Source organism: Pelophylax lessonae, assembly GCF_965119305.1.
Source record: "Pelophylax lessonae genome assembly, chromosome: 7".
Lineage (NCBI taxonomy): Eukaryota > Metazoa > Chordata > Amphibia > Anura > Ranidae > Pelophylax > Pelophylax lessonae.
The window spans coordinates 116,448,379-116,466,492 of record NC_138774.1 but is presented as its reverse complement, the minus strand read 5'-3'; the positions used below and the strand labels follow the sequence as shown (position 1 = coordinate 116,466,492).

The window sequence follows — 18,114 nt, the reverse complement described above, 5'->3', positions numbered from 1 at the left end:
ATTTGAGAGCAATAGGCATTTTATGTACATAGAAAAAGTCTTAGATCTTTGAGTTCAGCTCATGAAAAATAGGGGCAAAAACAAAAGTGTTGCGTTTATAATTTTGTTCTGTGTATAAGACCACATAACCCTGTAGCAAATCCTCATACCCTTATAGGAAATCATTACATATAATTTAGCTTTCTTCATACACTGTACATTACACAGATCAAAGACCACTCATGTTCATACTGACATTGGATATTGCAGCTTACTAGTCTTTGGTGTGGTGGCTGCATTTGTTTTATTTTTTAAGCTTTTTTGCATTATTTTCTCTTGGTGAGCCTGCAAATAACCCACTTGTCTCTAAGTGGCTATATGACTCCTCCACTGATCTATGGAGGGAGCCATGGATGTCACCCTGGGCTGGTGATAGGGACTACAAATATATCCACATTGCTTCATCTTCATTGCATGAAGAAGGGTAATTGGTAATTTACAAAAGAAAACTAGGAAAGAAGATAACATTTTGGCAAGTATTTTCTATATTTGTTAACCGCTTGCCGACTGCGCACAGTATATTTACTGCGGCAGTCAGCCCCTCACAGGCAGAGCGACGTAGGTCTACGTCGCTAGCCTGTGAGGCTCTGGGGAGCGAGTGCGCGCTGCTGGAGGCGCGCTCCCGCACGGTCACGGACCCCCTCCCCGCGCGTGTGACCGGCGGACCCGATGTCCGCCGGTTACTCGGATCGTCGGGGGAGAGGGAGAAAGTCAGGCGGCTTGTGTAAACACGCCACCTGTCATTCTCCCCGGTGTAGAAACACTGATCATACGGTTCTACAAAGTAGGACCATTGATCAGTGTCCCTACAGCTCAAGCCACAGCCAATCACAGTAAGAATCACGCCCCTAGGGACACACACAGCCCCTCCCTCTCTAATAAAGTGAACCCCTTCACTACCAGTGTATTTTTACAGTAACAGTGCATATATATAGCACTGATTACTGTAGAAATGTCACTGGTAACCCCAAAAGTGTCAAAAATATCAGTCAAGGGTCCGATCTGTCCGCCGCAATGTCGCAGTACCGCAAAAAAAATCGCAGATCGCCGCCATTACGCGTTAAAAAAAAAACAACAAAAATGACAAAAATCTTTCCCTTTGTTAGTAAACGCGATAACTTTTGCGCAAACCAATAAAAATACGCTTTTTGCGATTTTTTTTTACCAAACATATGTAGCATAAAACAAATTGTCTGAAAATGTTAAAAAACTTTGATTTTTACATTTTTTTGGGGGGAATTTCATATAAAAAAATTTGAAAAATATTGTTATTTTTGCAAAATTGACGCTCTTTTTTTGTTTATAGCGCATGATCAAAAAATCGCACAGGTGATCAAATACCACCAAAAGAAAGCTGTTTGTGGGAAAAAAAGGACGTCAAATTCGTTTAGGTACAGCTTCGCATGACCGCGCAATTGTCCGTTAAAGTCACGCAGTGCCGAATCGCAAAATACCCCCTGGTCTTTTAGCAGCCAAATCCTCCGGGGCTTAAGTGGTTAAACATGTTCTTTGCTTAAAAAAATTAAATCCCTAGCCACCCAGGCCATTTTAGGACTAAAAGCTGCAATATGTTGCATTTTTGTTCTAGGGTTTAGTTATCAATTATTATTTTTATTTTTCACTTGTAAATCAGTAACAAAATAAAATGCATGTACTCTATTTTGCTGAGTTTGACAGCTCCTTTTTTTATATTGCAATTACATTAGGGGAAAGGAAAATCACCACACGGGGAATATGATGTATTTACAATGAACTTGTTTGATCCGAATGTAAAACTCTCCCTTTATGCTAAAGCTGAGTGCAACAACATGACAAGAGAATCAATGAACAGGACTGTACAGCTGGCACCAGGTAATATCTGTTCAAATTCACATTTGACATATCATTATGTCTACTACTTGTCCAATGTTCAATATCATATCCATATTTTATGTACATTTCTCTACACTTTTATTTTTAAACTGCAGATAAATAGTTCAGTCCAAAGGCAGAGTCTCTGTGCTCAATCCAGCAGAGTCCTCAATAGTAACTGATGTCTGGCACACTAGCAGATTCCGAGACTCTGGAGCACAGAGATGTCTGTTCTGAATTTTAGGTTATTCACTGGAACCGTTTGCTAGCTGCACAGAAACACATATGCTGTATGTCTGCGCAGATATCTACTGGCCATAATATATCTGTTTTTACTTATCTAGAGTTTATCATAATTATCTGTTCAAATGGACATTTGCAATATGATTATTTTACTTGTCTATAGTTTAGATCTAGCTTTAATCTAATTCTTGGCATGTCACACTGGTGTTTTTGTGTCACATGCACGCTTCTTTTTCCTTTTTGTAGTCCTTAATGGTTTAATAATTTAAAGTCCAACTTCAGCAAAAATGTATATTATTTTGTGTAGAGTAAAGCGAAGTACAAACAGCCTGAATGTCAGGCCTGTGTCGAAGGGGTATGGCCGAAAAAAAGTCTGCCGATCAGGTCCGATCAGTGCACTCAGTCAATAGCTATTGTGTCAGAACATAAAAGTACAGCAGGGGAGATCGCTGTACTAACGTTGGATAGTTAGTACAGCGGCTCCTCCTGAGCTGTCGTTTTTTTTTGTTCAGCCCTGCTGGGTTGAATGAAAGAAAACTACTAGTGTGTACTATGCTTAAGGATTAGAGATGATAACTTAACCACAGCGCTGTCACTTGACGAGCATGAATGTTAACCTGAGACTGCTAGCTGCTCACAAAATGCCCAAGCTGAGAACTATAGGCAATTGTTTGAAACATAGATCACATTCACCTTCTGTTCCTATACATGGTGGATGTGGCCTGAGGAGTTGAGGCCAAGGGACTGGAGGAGATTCATCCTACAAAGACCCGGGAGGGGAATATTCACAAGCCTGGGAGACTTTATTGCTAAGAAGCACAAAGTCAAAAGAATCTGGTGAGTGATACTGGGCACAGAGCAATGCATGCATTATTGTGAAACAGGAATAGCAGCACAGAAGCACTTTCTATTAGAGCACCGTATGAAGTCATATTTTGGAGCACCTTAAGCACAATGACACTTTGCAAGCCAGATATATAATTATAATCCTATTTTTTTGTGCGTGTCTCTGTATTTGTTTGGACTATAATGGGACATTTGTTTTTTCAGATTTTTTTTTTTTTTGTCAGCACATACTATTTTTTGTCCATTCAAGGTATATATTGTGTTTGTGGCAGCATCATAAGGGCAGCGCTGTGAAAAGTGTTTTAAGTATTAGAGTCCATGTTGGGTTTTTATTCCTGTTTCTGCTCCTTTTGGAAAGATTTCCCTTTTACTTCCTGTCATACCAGAAATCTCAGATCCGTGCCGACCAGCTGTTTTCAACTAGCCACAAATCCAGCTAAGCCTTGTTTTCTCAATTTTAAAGTGAAACGAACCTGCATCTGAGCACCACAAACTAATAATGCTAATTAATACATTTTTATTATTCAAAGAAAACGTGCTCATCCATCCATATCGCCATGCTTTATTTTGTTGAGAAATCGTTTTGATAAAAAAAAAGAGTGGTAACGAGGATAAGTTAGGCTGATCGTACAATAAAAAATTGATCAAAGTCCAGCTGGTTCAGAAGAAGCCAGATGAATTTCATTCAGTTTGTGACTGTCCCTGCTTGACAGAAGTTGATTGTTTGATCGACTTTTTTCAAACTGACAAGTTGAAAAATGTTTCTTGAGCAGCAGCTGCAGCCGCTGATCAGTGTATTCTAAGAGCAGCAGGTGCCGCTGTCAGAGTAAAATGTCTGGGGTGGTGGAGGGGGGGGGGGTGTAACACCATCCACCTTGTTTGTGGATAGAGGGATCTATCGTTTTTTTTGTATAGTCTGTTGGCTGAATGAAAAAACCTAATAGTGTATGGCCAGTTTTAGGCAGGTTGTCACGATTACTGGGTCAGGCTCAGAGTCCAGTCGCAGGAAGCAGCAGCACAACAGTGGTCAACAAGCAGGGTCTGGTACACAAGAGATCAGCCGAAGTGAGGTAGCAAGCAGGAGAGTAGTCGTAGCAGAAGATTGGTACACAATCAGTGAAGAGCAAATGGCAGCAGGCAGAGGCGTAGTCCTGGAACGTAGCTGGAGGTCGGTACACAAGTAGAAGATTCGGGAGGATGAAGCAAACAAAGCTAGATCTTGGCAAAAGCTCAATAATCTGGCATCAGGAAGTTCCCAGATCAGGCTTAAATTGGAAGTTCAAAGGAGTGGCCAAAGGTTCAGAGTTCACAGGAGGCTGGTCAAGGAACTAGACAGGAAACTGGTCTAGGTCATCACATAGATCTAGAATGCATAGATATCAGCTGCCGGATAGCTCAGCAAGAAGAAGCACTGCCAGAAGGAACCGAAGGCCTGGGTTTGAATCTGGGCCCTGACAGTATGCCCCTCCTTCCAAGATGGCCACAGGGCGTCTCAGGACCAGGTTTAAGCAGAAACCTTTGATGGAACTCCCGAACCAGTCTAGGAGCATGGACATGCTCAGCAGGTTCCCAAGAATTTTCTTCAGGTCCGTATCCTTCCCATTTCACCAGGTACTGCAACCTCAACAACCACAGGCAGGGGAGGAGGAAGGACTCTCCCAGGGAAGGAATTTTCATGGAGGGGTTTAAGTAAAGAAACATGAAAAACAGGATAAACTCTCATACTGTCAGGAAGTTTTAAGCGGAAAGTAACTGCATTAACTTGTCCCAGGATTTGAAAAGGTCCTAAATACTTTGGCCCCAACTTAAAAGATGGTACCTGAGTCCTGAGATTCTTTGCGGATAACCAGACCTTGTCTCCAACACGGAAAGACGGTATTTCTCTTCAACGTCTATCAGATGTCTTCTTGTAAGCCTCCTGTGCCACCTTCAATGTTTTAAGCAATTTACTGAGAGTTTCCTGTAAAAGAGATAACCTCTCATTAACAGCAGGAATTCGTGTAGCAATAGGGAGGTCAGGAATGCAAACTGGATGGTACCCTGTATTCACATAAAAAGGACTAAGAGATGTGGAGCTGTGCTTAGAATTATTGTAGGCAAGTTCCGCTGTTGGAAGATAATCCACCCAATCATCCTGGAAATAGCTAACAAAACAGCGAAGATATTGTTCCAAAGTCTGATTTTGTTCTTTCCGTTTGGTCATTGGATTGAGAATGAAAGGCAGAGGAAAGATTGACTGTGACACCCAGGGACATGCAGAAACTTCTCCAGAATTTGGAAGTAAATTGAACTCCCCTATCTGAGACCACATCATCCAGGATCGCATGTAGTTTAAATACTTCCGGGATCATTAATTCTGCAGTTAGTTCCGCATTGGGTACCCCCTCAGTTGGGATGAAGTGAGCCATCTTGGTGAGGCGGTCAACCACTACCAAGATGGTGGTCATTTCCTTCGAAGGAGGGAGTTCAACCACAAAATCCGTGGAAATTGATTCCCAAGGCCGTGATGGAATTGGAAGCGGTTCAAGCAATCCCACAGGGGAAGATCGGAGTGTCTTATGACGTGCACAAGTTGGACAAGAAGCAACATAGTTCTTTACATCTTTATTGTAACTAGGCCCCCAGAAAAAACGAGACAACTGTTCAGCAGTTTTAAAGGCCCCGAAATGTCCTGCAAGCTTAGAATCATGAACCAGTCTGAGAACTTCTAGCCATGCACTTTGAGGGACATAGATGCAATGGTTCTGAATCCAAAAGCGATTTCTGAAGGTGAGACTCAGGTTCTTGGGAGGATGTTTAAGGAGGGTATCAGAAGAGTAGCCATCTTTAAGCAAGGTCAAAAATTCTTTGGGATTAGTGGCTCCTAAAATGTTATTTTGAGAAAGAATGGTACAGTCAGAGTTGCTTCCTTGAGGGGATTCAGACAAACTCCGTGACAGGGCAACAGCCTTGCCATTTCTTGAGCCAGGTCTGTAAGAAACAATGAAATTAAATCTGGAGAAGAATAAAGACCAGCGTGCTTGTCGTGAGGACAGTCTCTTTACAGAACCGATGAACTCTAAGTTCCGATGATCGGTAAGAACAGTCACTAAATGCTCAGCCCCTTCCAACAGATGCCTCCATTCAGAGAAAGCTTCCTTTATAGCCAGCAATTCTTTATTCCCAATGTCAAAGTTCCTTTCAGTAGAGGACATCAACCGGGGAAAGTAAGCCCAGGGATGAAGCTGCATCTTTTCACCTATACGCTGAGAAAGGATTGCTCCAACAGCAGAATCGGAGGCATCTACTTCTACAACAAAGGGCAGTTCAGGGTCAGGGTGTACTAGAATTGGTGCAGAGGTAAAGAGTGTCTTCAGTTTACTGAAAGCAACTTGTGCCTCTGGTGCCCATGTGAAGAGCTGTCCCTTCTTGGTTAACTGGGTAATTGGTGCAACCATCTTGGAAAAGTCCCTTATAAACTTTCTGTAGAAGTTGGCAAATCCAAGAAATCGTTGAATCTCTTTAACATTCCAAGGAGCAGGACACTCCACCACTGCTTTAATCTTATCAGGGTCCATGCTCAACCCTTCAGGGGAGATTATGTACCCCAGGAACTGAATCTGGGTCTGTTCAAATTCGCATTTCTCCAATTTGATGTACAGCCGATTCTTCCTCAGCCGCTCGAAAATAATGGATACGTGTTTGCGATGTTCCTGTAGAGAATCTGAAAAGATAGGAATATCATCTAAATAAGCAAATTGATCCAATAGATCTCGCAGCACATCATTAATAAAGTGTTGAAAGTTTGCTGGAGCATTGCAAAGACCGAAAGGCATGACCAAAGACTCGAAATGTCCATATCTGGTTCTGAAAGCCTTCCATTCATCACCCTTACGAATGCGAATGAGGTTATATGCACCCCGTAAATCCAATTTAGTAAAGATCTTTGCAGAACAAAGTCTTTCCAAAAGCTCAGGGATTAGTGGGAGGGGATAGCGATACTTGATAGTGATATTATTTAATTCCCTATAATCAACGCATGGTCTCAATGTCTTATCCTTCTTCTCAACAAAGAAGAGAGCTGCCCCAGCAGGAGCGGTTGAGTGTCTTATGAACCCCTTTGCCAAGTTTTCATCCAACCACTCCCTTAACACCTTTAATTTAGGTTCAGACATAGAATAGAGGCGGCCAAAAGGAATCTCTGCCCCAGGTAAAAGTTCAATAGGACAGTCATAAGGGTGATGTGGGGGTAGCTGATCAGCATTCTTCTTATCACAAACATCATGAAATTCTCTGTATTGGGGTGGCAGGCCTTCATATCCAGGAACCATGTGTTCCTCCACCCGGAGATTCTGGACATGGGAGGAATCAGGTTGACAATGTCTTTACAGTACTCGGAGGCAAAAGTTAAAAAAGCGTGTTTCCCAATTGACAGAGGGGTTATGAATAGAGAACCAGGGAATACCTAGAATGATAGGAAACTTTGGTGATGAAATCAACTGAAAACATATGGTCTCCTGGTGATCAGGCTCAAAAAACAGACTGAGAGGAGCAGTCTCATGGGTAACTGGCCCGGAGGATAGGGGGGAACCGTCAACAGTCTCCATATCTACAGGTGAGGATTTATTCCTCAATTCAATATGATGGTCTTGAGCAAATCCAATATCCATAAAATTTTCCCCCGCTCCTGAGTCCAACATGGCAGAGCAGGAAGTGTCATTAGCCCTATCAGAGAGTCGAATGGGAATTATAAAGTGAGTGGGTGGAGCTTGTGTAAGATTGCTTTCTTCAAGTATTGGAGAAACTGACTCCAATACGCTTTAAGGCTTGTTTACACTTGCGGTTGGGAGGCAGCAAAGGCATGTAGCTGAGACGCACCCCCCCCCCCCTCACAAGAGGTGTACACATGTCGCAGTCATGATGCTTTGCTTCATGACTGTGGCAAGAATTATACCCCCTGTCACATTCAGCAGGCAATTGCACCTACTGAAGGTGATCCCATAACAGCTTGCAAGGCATGCGGTATGGTAGTACGATATTTAGGGGGTTAATACAGGTGGTGGGAAAGGGATAGATTGCCACCCCACCACCTGTCAAATACCACCACCAGTCCTTGCCACTAGTGTAAACGAGACCTTAGCCAGTTAGTACGGTGTCAGTTTTGTGGGGTTATCAAAGAATAAACATGTCCTAATTTTTCTATGTACAAAATGTGACATCATACAGCTTGGCTTATGCAAATTAATACATTTTGACAATGCTGAATTCATGCAAAAATTAAAATTTGCTTCTTTTCTAGGTGATGAACGAACAGCTGTGAACAATTTCCACTGTGTTTGGCATTATCAGGAACATGTGAAGTGCACTTGGCAACCTGGCCCAAATACACCACCCAACACAACTTACCGGATCTTTTACTGGTTCGTAAACCGAAGATTTGTAGATAGAGTACTTGAACACATGGCAGGTGGTAGCAGAAGATGAGAACACAGTGACACTACACAGCAGGGATCAGAAGAATCAGAAATAACATGTACATGCGCATTAACAGTGGTGGCGCAAGAGAAAGTAAATTGGTGCTCTACTGATACTACCTAATCATTAATGGGGGTAGAGTTCCCATGCCCACCACGCTCCATGACTAAAGTACTGTAATGTAGTAATATATCCTCCAGCTCCCATATATAAACTGGATCAGCCACTCGACGCTGACAGCAGATCCTTATACAGCAGTGGCAGCTCTCTGAGCATCTCTCCCACTTCGGCATTTAGTGATTAGTCTGTAAGGGGTGTAACTGCTTAATTCTGACTTCTGACTGATCCACAACCAATCAGAATACAGTTCAACCAATTCAGCGTGCACATCCCTTGAAGAGTAGCTTATCTCGTTTTGTTTTTAAAACAGCAGTGGTAATAGTGTCTTAAGAAAATACATTTATATCACATAATATATACAGTAGCTTGACATATTGGGTATCTATTTACTCGGCACAACCCCATCTTTTACATTTTAACAAAGAATTGGGTAATATATTGCGTTTTTGTGACCTAAAATTAACTTTAATTTATTTTGACCTAAAATTTTGCACTTGATAAACAGTTGCACAAATATTGTGTGACATAAAAAATTGGAACTACCACATTTTTTTCTCCAGGGTCTCTGCTTTCAGAAAATATATAATGTTTTGTTTATAAAAAATTCAGAACTCGCACTCAGCCACTAATGGAGTTAGACTGCTGAACTTAATGAGATCCTGAATACAGAGTCCCTTAAAGTAATATAACCATAAGAAAAAATGTGCTGTCAATCTGGTGATCTCAAATGGTGTGCAAAAATACAAAAGTGCCAAAAGTGCTTAAATACAAATTACTAATTCATATCTACAAAATAAAAAATGCTAAGCTAAATTTGCAAAAACACAGTGTAGTTGCAAAGTTGAAAAAAGTTCATAAAAATAAGAAATAAAAATAATAATTAATTTATATCTTAAAAAAAAAAAAAAATCTCAAACTAAAATGCATGCCAGCAGGAGGCAGAGGGACAGCTGTACACTGATCTTCCCATTAAGGAGCTGTGCAGGGGGCCATTTCAGCCAAAGTCTGGTTACTGTAGAACAGGCAAGCTGTAGGCAAAGAAGCATACTGACTACATTGGGAGGGATATGCTTCCATGCCCTGGCATGGTCAGTTTGAAATAGGAAAGTAGGGTGACTGCAGGATCACTAGGTAGTTCACACAAAGGAAGCAATGCAAACAGAGCAGGATACTTTGTTTTAGCATAAGTGCATGGTCACAAAGACACATATCAGAATCCTGAAATATTGGGGTAACATACTCTATTTTATGCTAGTCTATTAAACTCTGAAATATTGAACATACTCTATTAAACTCTGAAATATAGGGGGTCACAGAAGTGGATCTGTTATCAGTAGATACTCCTGTCCTAAAAGTTGGTATCTTAGAGACTCTGAGGCCTTCTCTATATTCAGACATTTTTTCTCTAGGATTGCATTTTGTTTCTCTGGGGGAAAAAATCTGTTTATATAGAGCACTGGGTGGTCCTCGCCTTTAAATTCCTGGCTTAGAACAGCTTCTAAACCAACTCCAGAAGCATTTGTTTGGACAATAAAAGGCTTTGAAAAATCAGTTTTTCAGAATAGGGTCAATTTAGTTAATTTTAGTGAAAGATTTTCCCATTTTATATCCATAATACTTGATTGCTTTTTTGGTGAGCTCAGTTGGTGGTGCTACAATTGTGGATAAACCTTCTGTAATATCCAGATGGAAACCTGGAAAAGAACGAACACCATTTTTGTGGTAGGGATCTTAGAATCGGTAATCATTCTGATCTTTGCATTTCAGTTTTTACTTCACCATTGCCCAAGATGCGCAAACGTACACTTTAAGGGCTCTTTCACACGGCCGCTCCGATATTTTTATTCCGCTGCGGCACTTTTTTTTTTTTCACGGACACGGATGACACTTGTGACATCCGCTCCGTATGTCCGCATATCATCCCATCCGTTTGCGGATGATATACGGACATAATGTATGTCTATGGGATTGCGGATGTCAGCGGATGACACTGCTGACATCCGATCTTGCATCCTTTCCGTTTTCTAAACGGAAGAAAAATAGGGTTCTGTTCCGTTCCAAAAAACAGAACAGAACTGAAAGGACGCAAATCGGATGTCAGCGGAAGGTCATCCGCTGACATCCGCAATCCCATTGACATGCATTATGTCAGTTTTTCATCCGCAAAAAAATGGGATGAAATATGGACATACGGAGCGCCCGTGTGAAAGAGCCCTAAGGGGTTGACAGTAAGTCCTAAAGATTTATTACTGGACAGGATGGCATCCAGATGTTGCATGTGTTCCCAAGTGGAACTGTACACCATCACATCACCAAGATATGCAGCAGCATACTCCGTATGCCCATCCAAAAGATCCCTCATTAGGTGCTGAAATGTTCATGGCACCCCATAAAGTCCCAATGGCATAGTAACACAGAATTTAGAAACATCTTCGGGTACTCAGGCCAAAAAAGAAGTGTAAATCATTTGAGGTAGTGTTTTTTTCTGTACCCACATGACATTCCATATATTTCTCCTGAGCTAATTTAAAGTGTTACTAAACCCACAACAGTAAAATAAGTCTGTATATATAGTAAAGTATGCCTGTTATACTAACTGTGGAAACTAAGGGGTTAATTCTCCACATTGTGTAATAAGACTGTTTGATCCTGTCTTCTCTGATCCTTCCCATCTATCCCTGTCCCAAATCCATCTCCTGATAGTATAGAGCCTTGGAGGCACTCTGCACATGCTCAGTTTGGTGTATATTGATAGAGAGTTTTTTTTTTCTTTAAATTCTTTATTAAATCAAACAGAAAAAGGTACAGAATTCACACTCAGGGGACTTCAATACTGTCCAACAAAAAATATTGTATACAGCAATAACATTGATGCCACAACAAAGAATGTATAGAAACGTTGCACAAAATCAGAACAGAATAAAAACAGCATCTAGAACCAAAAGTAAGTTGAATATAGGTCAGTGATCAGTAGTTCAAAAACATGCATCAGTAAAAAGATAGAGAGTTTTTTTTTTTTTTGGGAGGGTGCATGTGATCAGCACAGGGCCAATCAGCACTGTCCAGAAGAGGGTCAGGGGTCCTGCAGCCTCATAGGACAGTCAGAGGAGAATGGAAACTCCTTCTACAAGCTTTAACCATTGTTCAACCGGACACTAATAGAAGTCACAGGACTGCTATATATTGCTAATGAGAAAAGGTATTTAGAAGTTTATATTTACTAAAACTATTGCATTCCAGAATATATGTGAATGCAGGGTCCTGGAATTAGTAACAAGGGTTTCTTCATAATACTTTGTTGACACCATCAGTTGCTCAACTTTAATACCACACTTTTATCAGTATTCCTTATTTAACCGCCTTCCGACCGCCAACAGTAATATTACTGCGGCAGGTTGGCTCCCCTGGGTCCAGCGATGTAGACCTACGTCACTGGGCTCCTAGTGATTCCGGCGGTTTAGACACGGCTGGAGTCTGGCTGGGGGAGGAGCGGCTCAGAATGCCGCCTTCCTCCCCCGATCCTTGGGGAAATGGTGAGAAGACCTGCCTGCTTATGTAAACAAAGCAGGCGGATCTTCTCAGTGACAGACAGGAAGAGATCAGCAGATTCAGCATAGCTGAAACTGCGATCTCTGTGTCTGTCACAGAAACTCCACCCCCCCCCCCACCACACGTCAGTAAGCATGAGGCATACATTTAACCCCTTGATCACCCACAGTATTAACCCCTTCCCTGCCAGTGTCATTATTACAGTAACAGTGCATATTTTTAGCACTGATTATTGTAGTAATGTCACTGGTACCCCCAAAAGTGTCAAAAATGTCAGTTAGGGGTCCGATCTGTCCGCCGCAATGTAGCAGTCCCGCTAAAAATCGTAGATCGCCGCCATTACTAGTAAAAAAAAAAAAAACAATAAAAATTACATAAATATTTCCCGTTAATAGACGCGATAACTTTTTGCGCAAACCAATCAAAATACGGCTTATTGCAATTTTTTTTACCAAAAATATGTAGCAGAAAACAAATTGGCCTAAAACGTTAAAAAATTTTGATTTTTAAATTTTTCTTTTTGAGAATGTTATATAGCAGAATGTGAAAAATATTGTTTTTTCTTTTTCATAATTGACGCTCTTTTTTTGTTTATAGCACAAAAATTTCACAGGTGATAAAATACCACCAAAAGAAAGCCCTTTTGTGGGGAAAAACAGGACATACATTTTTGTTTGGGTACAGCGTCGCACGACTGCGCAATTGTCCGTTAAAGTAATGCAGTGCCGAATCGCAAAATAGGGCCAGGTCAGAAAGGGGGCAAATTCTTCCGGTCTTAAAGTGGTTAAGTACAAACACTGCCACATTTACATTTACAGAGTTGTTGTCAGAGACTTCTAAAGCAGTCAATTAGTGTTTCATCCTTAGGCTGTTCATCAGCAATGTCAGTGTTCCAGCTAGGATGAGGTGACACGTAATGCCTAGCAGCACTAAGGCCATCAGTTTAAATCCCAATAATGGCACTACCTGCCTAGAGTTTGCATGTTCTTCTTCGCTTGTGTGGGTTTCCTCCCACACTCCAAAGACATGCTGGTTGGAAAAATTGGCTCCTGTCTAAATTGGTCCTAGTATGTTCACATATACATGTGGGGGATCTTAGATTGTAAGCTCCTTGAGGGCAGGGACTGATGTGCATGTACAATATACACTCAGCGGCCCGCTTATTAGGTACACCTTGCTAGTACCGGGTTGGACCCCCTTTTGCCTTCAGAACTACCTTAATTCTTTGTGGAAGAGATTCAACATGGTGTTGGAAACATTCCTCACAGATTGTGGTCCATATTGACATGGTGGCATCATGCAGTTGCTGCAGATTTGTTGGCTGCACATCCATGATACGAATTCCCCAATCCACCACATCCCAAATGTGCTCTAATGAATTGAGATCTGGTGACTGTGGAGGCCATTGTAGTACAGTGAACTCATTGTCATGTTCAGGAAACCATTGGTGAGATGATCTGAGCTTTTTGACATGGTGCACTATCCTGAAGAGGGGTACACTGTAGTCATAAAGGAATAGACATGGTCAGGATCAATAGTCAGGTAGGCTGTGGCGTTTAAACAATGCTTAATGGGTAATAAGGGGCCCAAGTGTGCCAGGAAAATATCCCTCATACAATTACACCACCACCAGCTTGAACCGTTGATAAAAGGCAGGATGGATCCATGCTTTTATGTTGTTTATGCTGAATTCTGATTCTACCATTTGAATGTCACAGATGACATTGAGACTTGTCAGACCAGGCAACCTTTTTCCAATCTTCTAATGTCACATTTTGGTAAGCCTGTACAAACTTTAGCCTCAGTTTCTTGTTCTTAGCTGACAGGAGTGGCACCTGGCGTGATCTTCTGCTGCTGTAGCCCTTCTGCTTCAAGGTTTGATGTGTTGTGCGTTCAGAGATGGTATTCTGCATATCTTGGTTGTAACGAGTGGTTATTTGAGTTACTGTTACCTTTCTATCATCTCAAACCAGTCATTCTCATCTGACCTCTGACATCAACAAGGCATTTTCGTCCACACAACTGCCACTCACTAGATATTTTCCCTTTTTTGGACCATTCTCTGTAAACCCTAGAGATGGTTATGCGCAAAAAATCCCAGTAGATCAGCAGTTTTTGAAGTACTCAGACCAGCCCTGGCACTGACACCAACAACCAGGCACTATAGGCCTGTCTTCGAATACGCGGTGGCTGCGGGCCACTACTCGTGCTAGCCACCACACCAGCTTCAACTGCACTTATGGGACTCACCACGTCACCAAGTCTTACTGCAGTGCTGGTATGTCTAGGTCCAGGGTGTACTAGGCCGCTCGCGCTTGCCAGATCACGAGAAGTGTGAGCGGCACTAGTACTGGCACTCTGCTGCATACAAGAAGCATCCGGTTCTTGCATCTCAGCAACTCCAGAATGGAGACGGGTACGCCTGACCTTAGCAGGGACCCATCCGTCGTCGGAGCTATCTGTCAGGAAACCGCTGTTCTCTAAAGGTTCGTATACTGACCCTGATTCTGTCAGTGAGGCTTCCCCATCGCTCTCATCTGACATGGTCAGTATACTGTAGGCCTCTGCACTACTGTACCACCTTTTGGACATTTTAGCAACTAAATTTAAAAGTACAGTAGTGTGACTAACAGGTAAAAAAGCACCTGGTTGTCAAGGACTATTTGGTCGCAACAAAAAAAACTGCTAGTGCTAGCAGAGATCAGGCCTGACTCTTCTAATGCAGCGGTTTTGTGTGATTTGTGTTTTTTGGAAGTGACAGTAATCTATTGATTACTGCACTTGTCTGGGTAGGGTGGGCTGGGCGGAGGGGCTAAACGCAGGTGCTGGCAGGAATCAGTGCTGATTGTGCAAACACCGCGTTTTGGGAACACTAAACTATGGGGATGCTAGTATAGTTCTGATCAGATCAGATATTGATCTGTTCAAACACTATACTAGTAATGGAGGTGTATGTATGTGTGTGTGTGTGTGTGTTAGTGTAATTGACTGTAACTGATGCTAAATAATGGTGGTGTGGTGGGACCCTGACGCTAACTAGCCTAGCTAGTAATCACTGTATTCACTGTATACAGTGAACACTGTGACAGGGCAGTGAAGGGGTTAACTGGGGGAGATCAAGAGGTTAAACCTTTTTAGGGAATGTATGGCGGGTGGCCTTAACCTATTTTGTTTAGCAAACTGGGGTCACAAGTGACACTAATACAGTGATTAGTAGTTAGCTGATATACTGTATATATTAGTGCACTGTATGATAGGGAGTGAACAGGTTAACTTGGGGAGATCAAGGGGTTAAAAGTTTATTAGGGGATAGATGGCGGGTGGCCTAAACCTATTTGGGCCTAGCGCAAGCGCAAACTTGGGTCACAATGACACTAATACAGTGATCAGTAGTTAGCTGATATACTGTATATATTAGTGCACAGTGTGATAGAGAGTGAAGGGGTTAACTGGGGGTGATCAAGGGGTTAAAAGTTTATTAGGGGATAGATGGCAGGTGGCCTAAACCTATTTGGGCTTAGCGCAAGTGCAAACTGGGGTCACAAGTGACACTAATACAGTGATCAGTAGTTAGCTGATATACTGTATATATTAGTGCACTGTGTGATAGGGAGTGAAGGGGTTATCTGGGGGAGATCAAGGGGTTAAAAGTTTATTAGGGGATAGATGGCGGGTGCCCTAACCCTATTTGGGCCTAGCGCAAGTGCAAATTAGGGTCACAAGTGATAGGAAGTGAAAGGGTTAACTGAGGGTAAACAAGGGGTTAAAACTTTTTTAGGGGATAGATGGAGGGTGCCCTAAACCTATTTGGGCCTAGCGCAAGCGCGATTTAGGGTCACAAATGACACTAAATACAGTGATCAGTAAAAGATCTGTATACCACTGTATATAGTGTACACTGTGAGGGGTTTGGGGGGTGATCAGGGGTGATCAAGGGGTCAAAGTGTGCCTATGTGAGGTGGTGTTAGTGTGCTCTTGGTGGAACTCACGTTTTAGATGTCTCTCCTTCTTCTACTGGAACCGAAAGGGCCCCCGGAGGGAAAATTACATCACTTCCCCTGCCTATATTTTACAGGCAGGGGACATGATGCCATTGGCCAAAACCGATCACCAGATCCAGACCAAAAATCATTGGTCTGCATCTGGTGACTGATTGGTTCTGAGCCCAATCACACCAGGATCGGCTCGCCCGTGCGCCCTGCGACCCGTGAATGCCCAGACGCAGCCGAGCCGCTCTGCTGCAGTAGCAGCAACATGAGAGGTCGGCAAGTGGTTAAGGATATAATTGTGGGAGTAGTGGTGCGCTTCAGGGGTTAACTCTTGTAGATCTCTATTTAGGTTGGTGGGTGTAATGTGTACAAATCTTGATCTAAGAGTGCTCGGTGTAATAAGTCTGTGTATGCGTCTATATTCCAGGGAATGGATGATAAAGGTGCAAATGCGTAGTGTCAATCAAAACAATGTGTGTGTCAATAAATAAATAAATAAATAAATAAATATCAGGCTTCTTCTTCTTTGCATATAAACATCAATAAATAAATATATAAATACAGTGTTGGTCTTCAATCTGGTTCATAAAAGGAAAAAATATATGTATATGTGCTCAAATAAAGTGCTGCATGCAATTTCTAATAAAACGGTGCTAAAAATATATGTGAGCGGTTCTGTTGCAATCCTTCAAATAACCAATATCAACTAAAATAGTCCAAAAAAATATATTCCAAAAAAATATATAAATAAAGTCCGAAGAAAACTTGTGTAAATAAACTTCTCGCTTATGTCCGTGCTTCACTAATTAAATCAAGTGACTGTGATCTCCTTCACCTTGTGTGTCACCTCTATGTGCTCTAGCCTCTCACCTTATAGGCAAGACCAATATGCCTTTGGTATCTATCCAGACTTATTAATGGACTCTGTTTCTCTCAATCCGGATCCTTAATCTCTTTTTGAAGCAGACTTCTTGAATTCCTATGGGTGTTTGTCTCGATAGTTTTCCTAGTCCTATCCTCCTTATCCGGTCTTTAATGTGCCTCAGAGACAAAGACTATTCATGGTGCAGTATATCCAGCTCATTTATTAAAATATACAGATTTGCACTTACATTTTAGGCGAAGAAAAATCAGCATGTAAAAAACAACCGCCGCTGTGGAGATCGGGCTCCGTTGTAACGTCACTTCCGGGTATAGGGCTCCTCCTACGCGTTACGTCACGAGGTCACGTGACTTCCTCAGGGGACTTCCTCACGTGACTTCCTCCCCTGAGGAAGTCACGTGACCTCATGACGTAACGCGTAGGAGGAGCCCTATACCCGGAAGTGACGTTACAACGGAGCCCGATCTCCACAGCGGCGGTTGTTTTTTACATGCTGATTTTTCTTCGCCTAAAATGTAAGTGCAAATCTGTATATTTTAATAAATGAGCTGGATATACTGCACCATGAATAGTCTTTGTCTCTGAGGCACATTAAAGACCGGATAAGGAGGATAGGACTAGGAAAACGATCGAGACAAACACCCATAGGAATTCAAGAAGTCTGCTTCAAAAAGAGATTAAGGATCCGGATTGAGAGAAACAGAGTCCATTGATAAGTCTGGATAGATACCAAAGGCATATTGGTCTTGCCTATAAGGTGAGAGGCTAGAGCACATAGAGGTGACACACAAGGTGAAGGAGATCACAGTCACTTGATTTAATTAGTGAAGCACGGACATAAGCGAGGAGTTTATTTACACAAGTTTTCTTCGGACTTTATTTATATATTTTTTTGGAATATATTTTTTTGGACTATTTTAGTTGATATTGGTTATTTGAAGGATTGCAACAGAACCGCTCACATATATTTTTAGCACCGTTTTATTAGAAATTGCATGCAGCACTTTATTTGAGCACATATACATATATTTTTTCCTTTTATGAACCAGATTGAAGACCAACACTGTATTTATATATTTATTTATTGATGTTTATATGCAAAGAAGAAGAAGCCTGATATTTATTTATTTATTTATTTAT

The 18,114-nt window shown here is 41.8% G+C and overlaps 1 protein-coding gene across 1 annotated transcript in view; it reads left to right on the top strand.

The window, feature by feature from the left end:
• Nucleotides 1–18,114, top strand: part of LOC309560049 (interleukin-13 receptor subunit alpha-1-like) — a 178,599-nt gene that overhangs the window by 106,135 nt on the left and 54,350 nt on the right. Inside the window, exons 3-4 of the mRNA XM_082263557.1 lie at nt 1,746–1,890; nt 8,258–8,378. Coding sequence (XP_082119683.1) covers nt 1,746–1,890; nt 8,258–8,378 — 266 coding nt within the window. The remainder of the gene's footprint in view (nt 1–1,745; nt 1,891–8,257; nt 8,379–18,114) is intronic.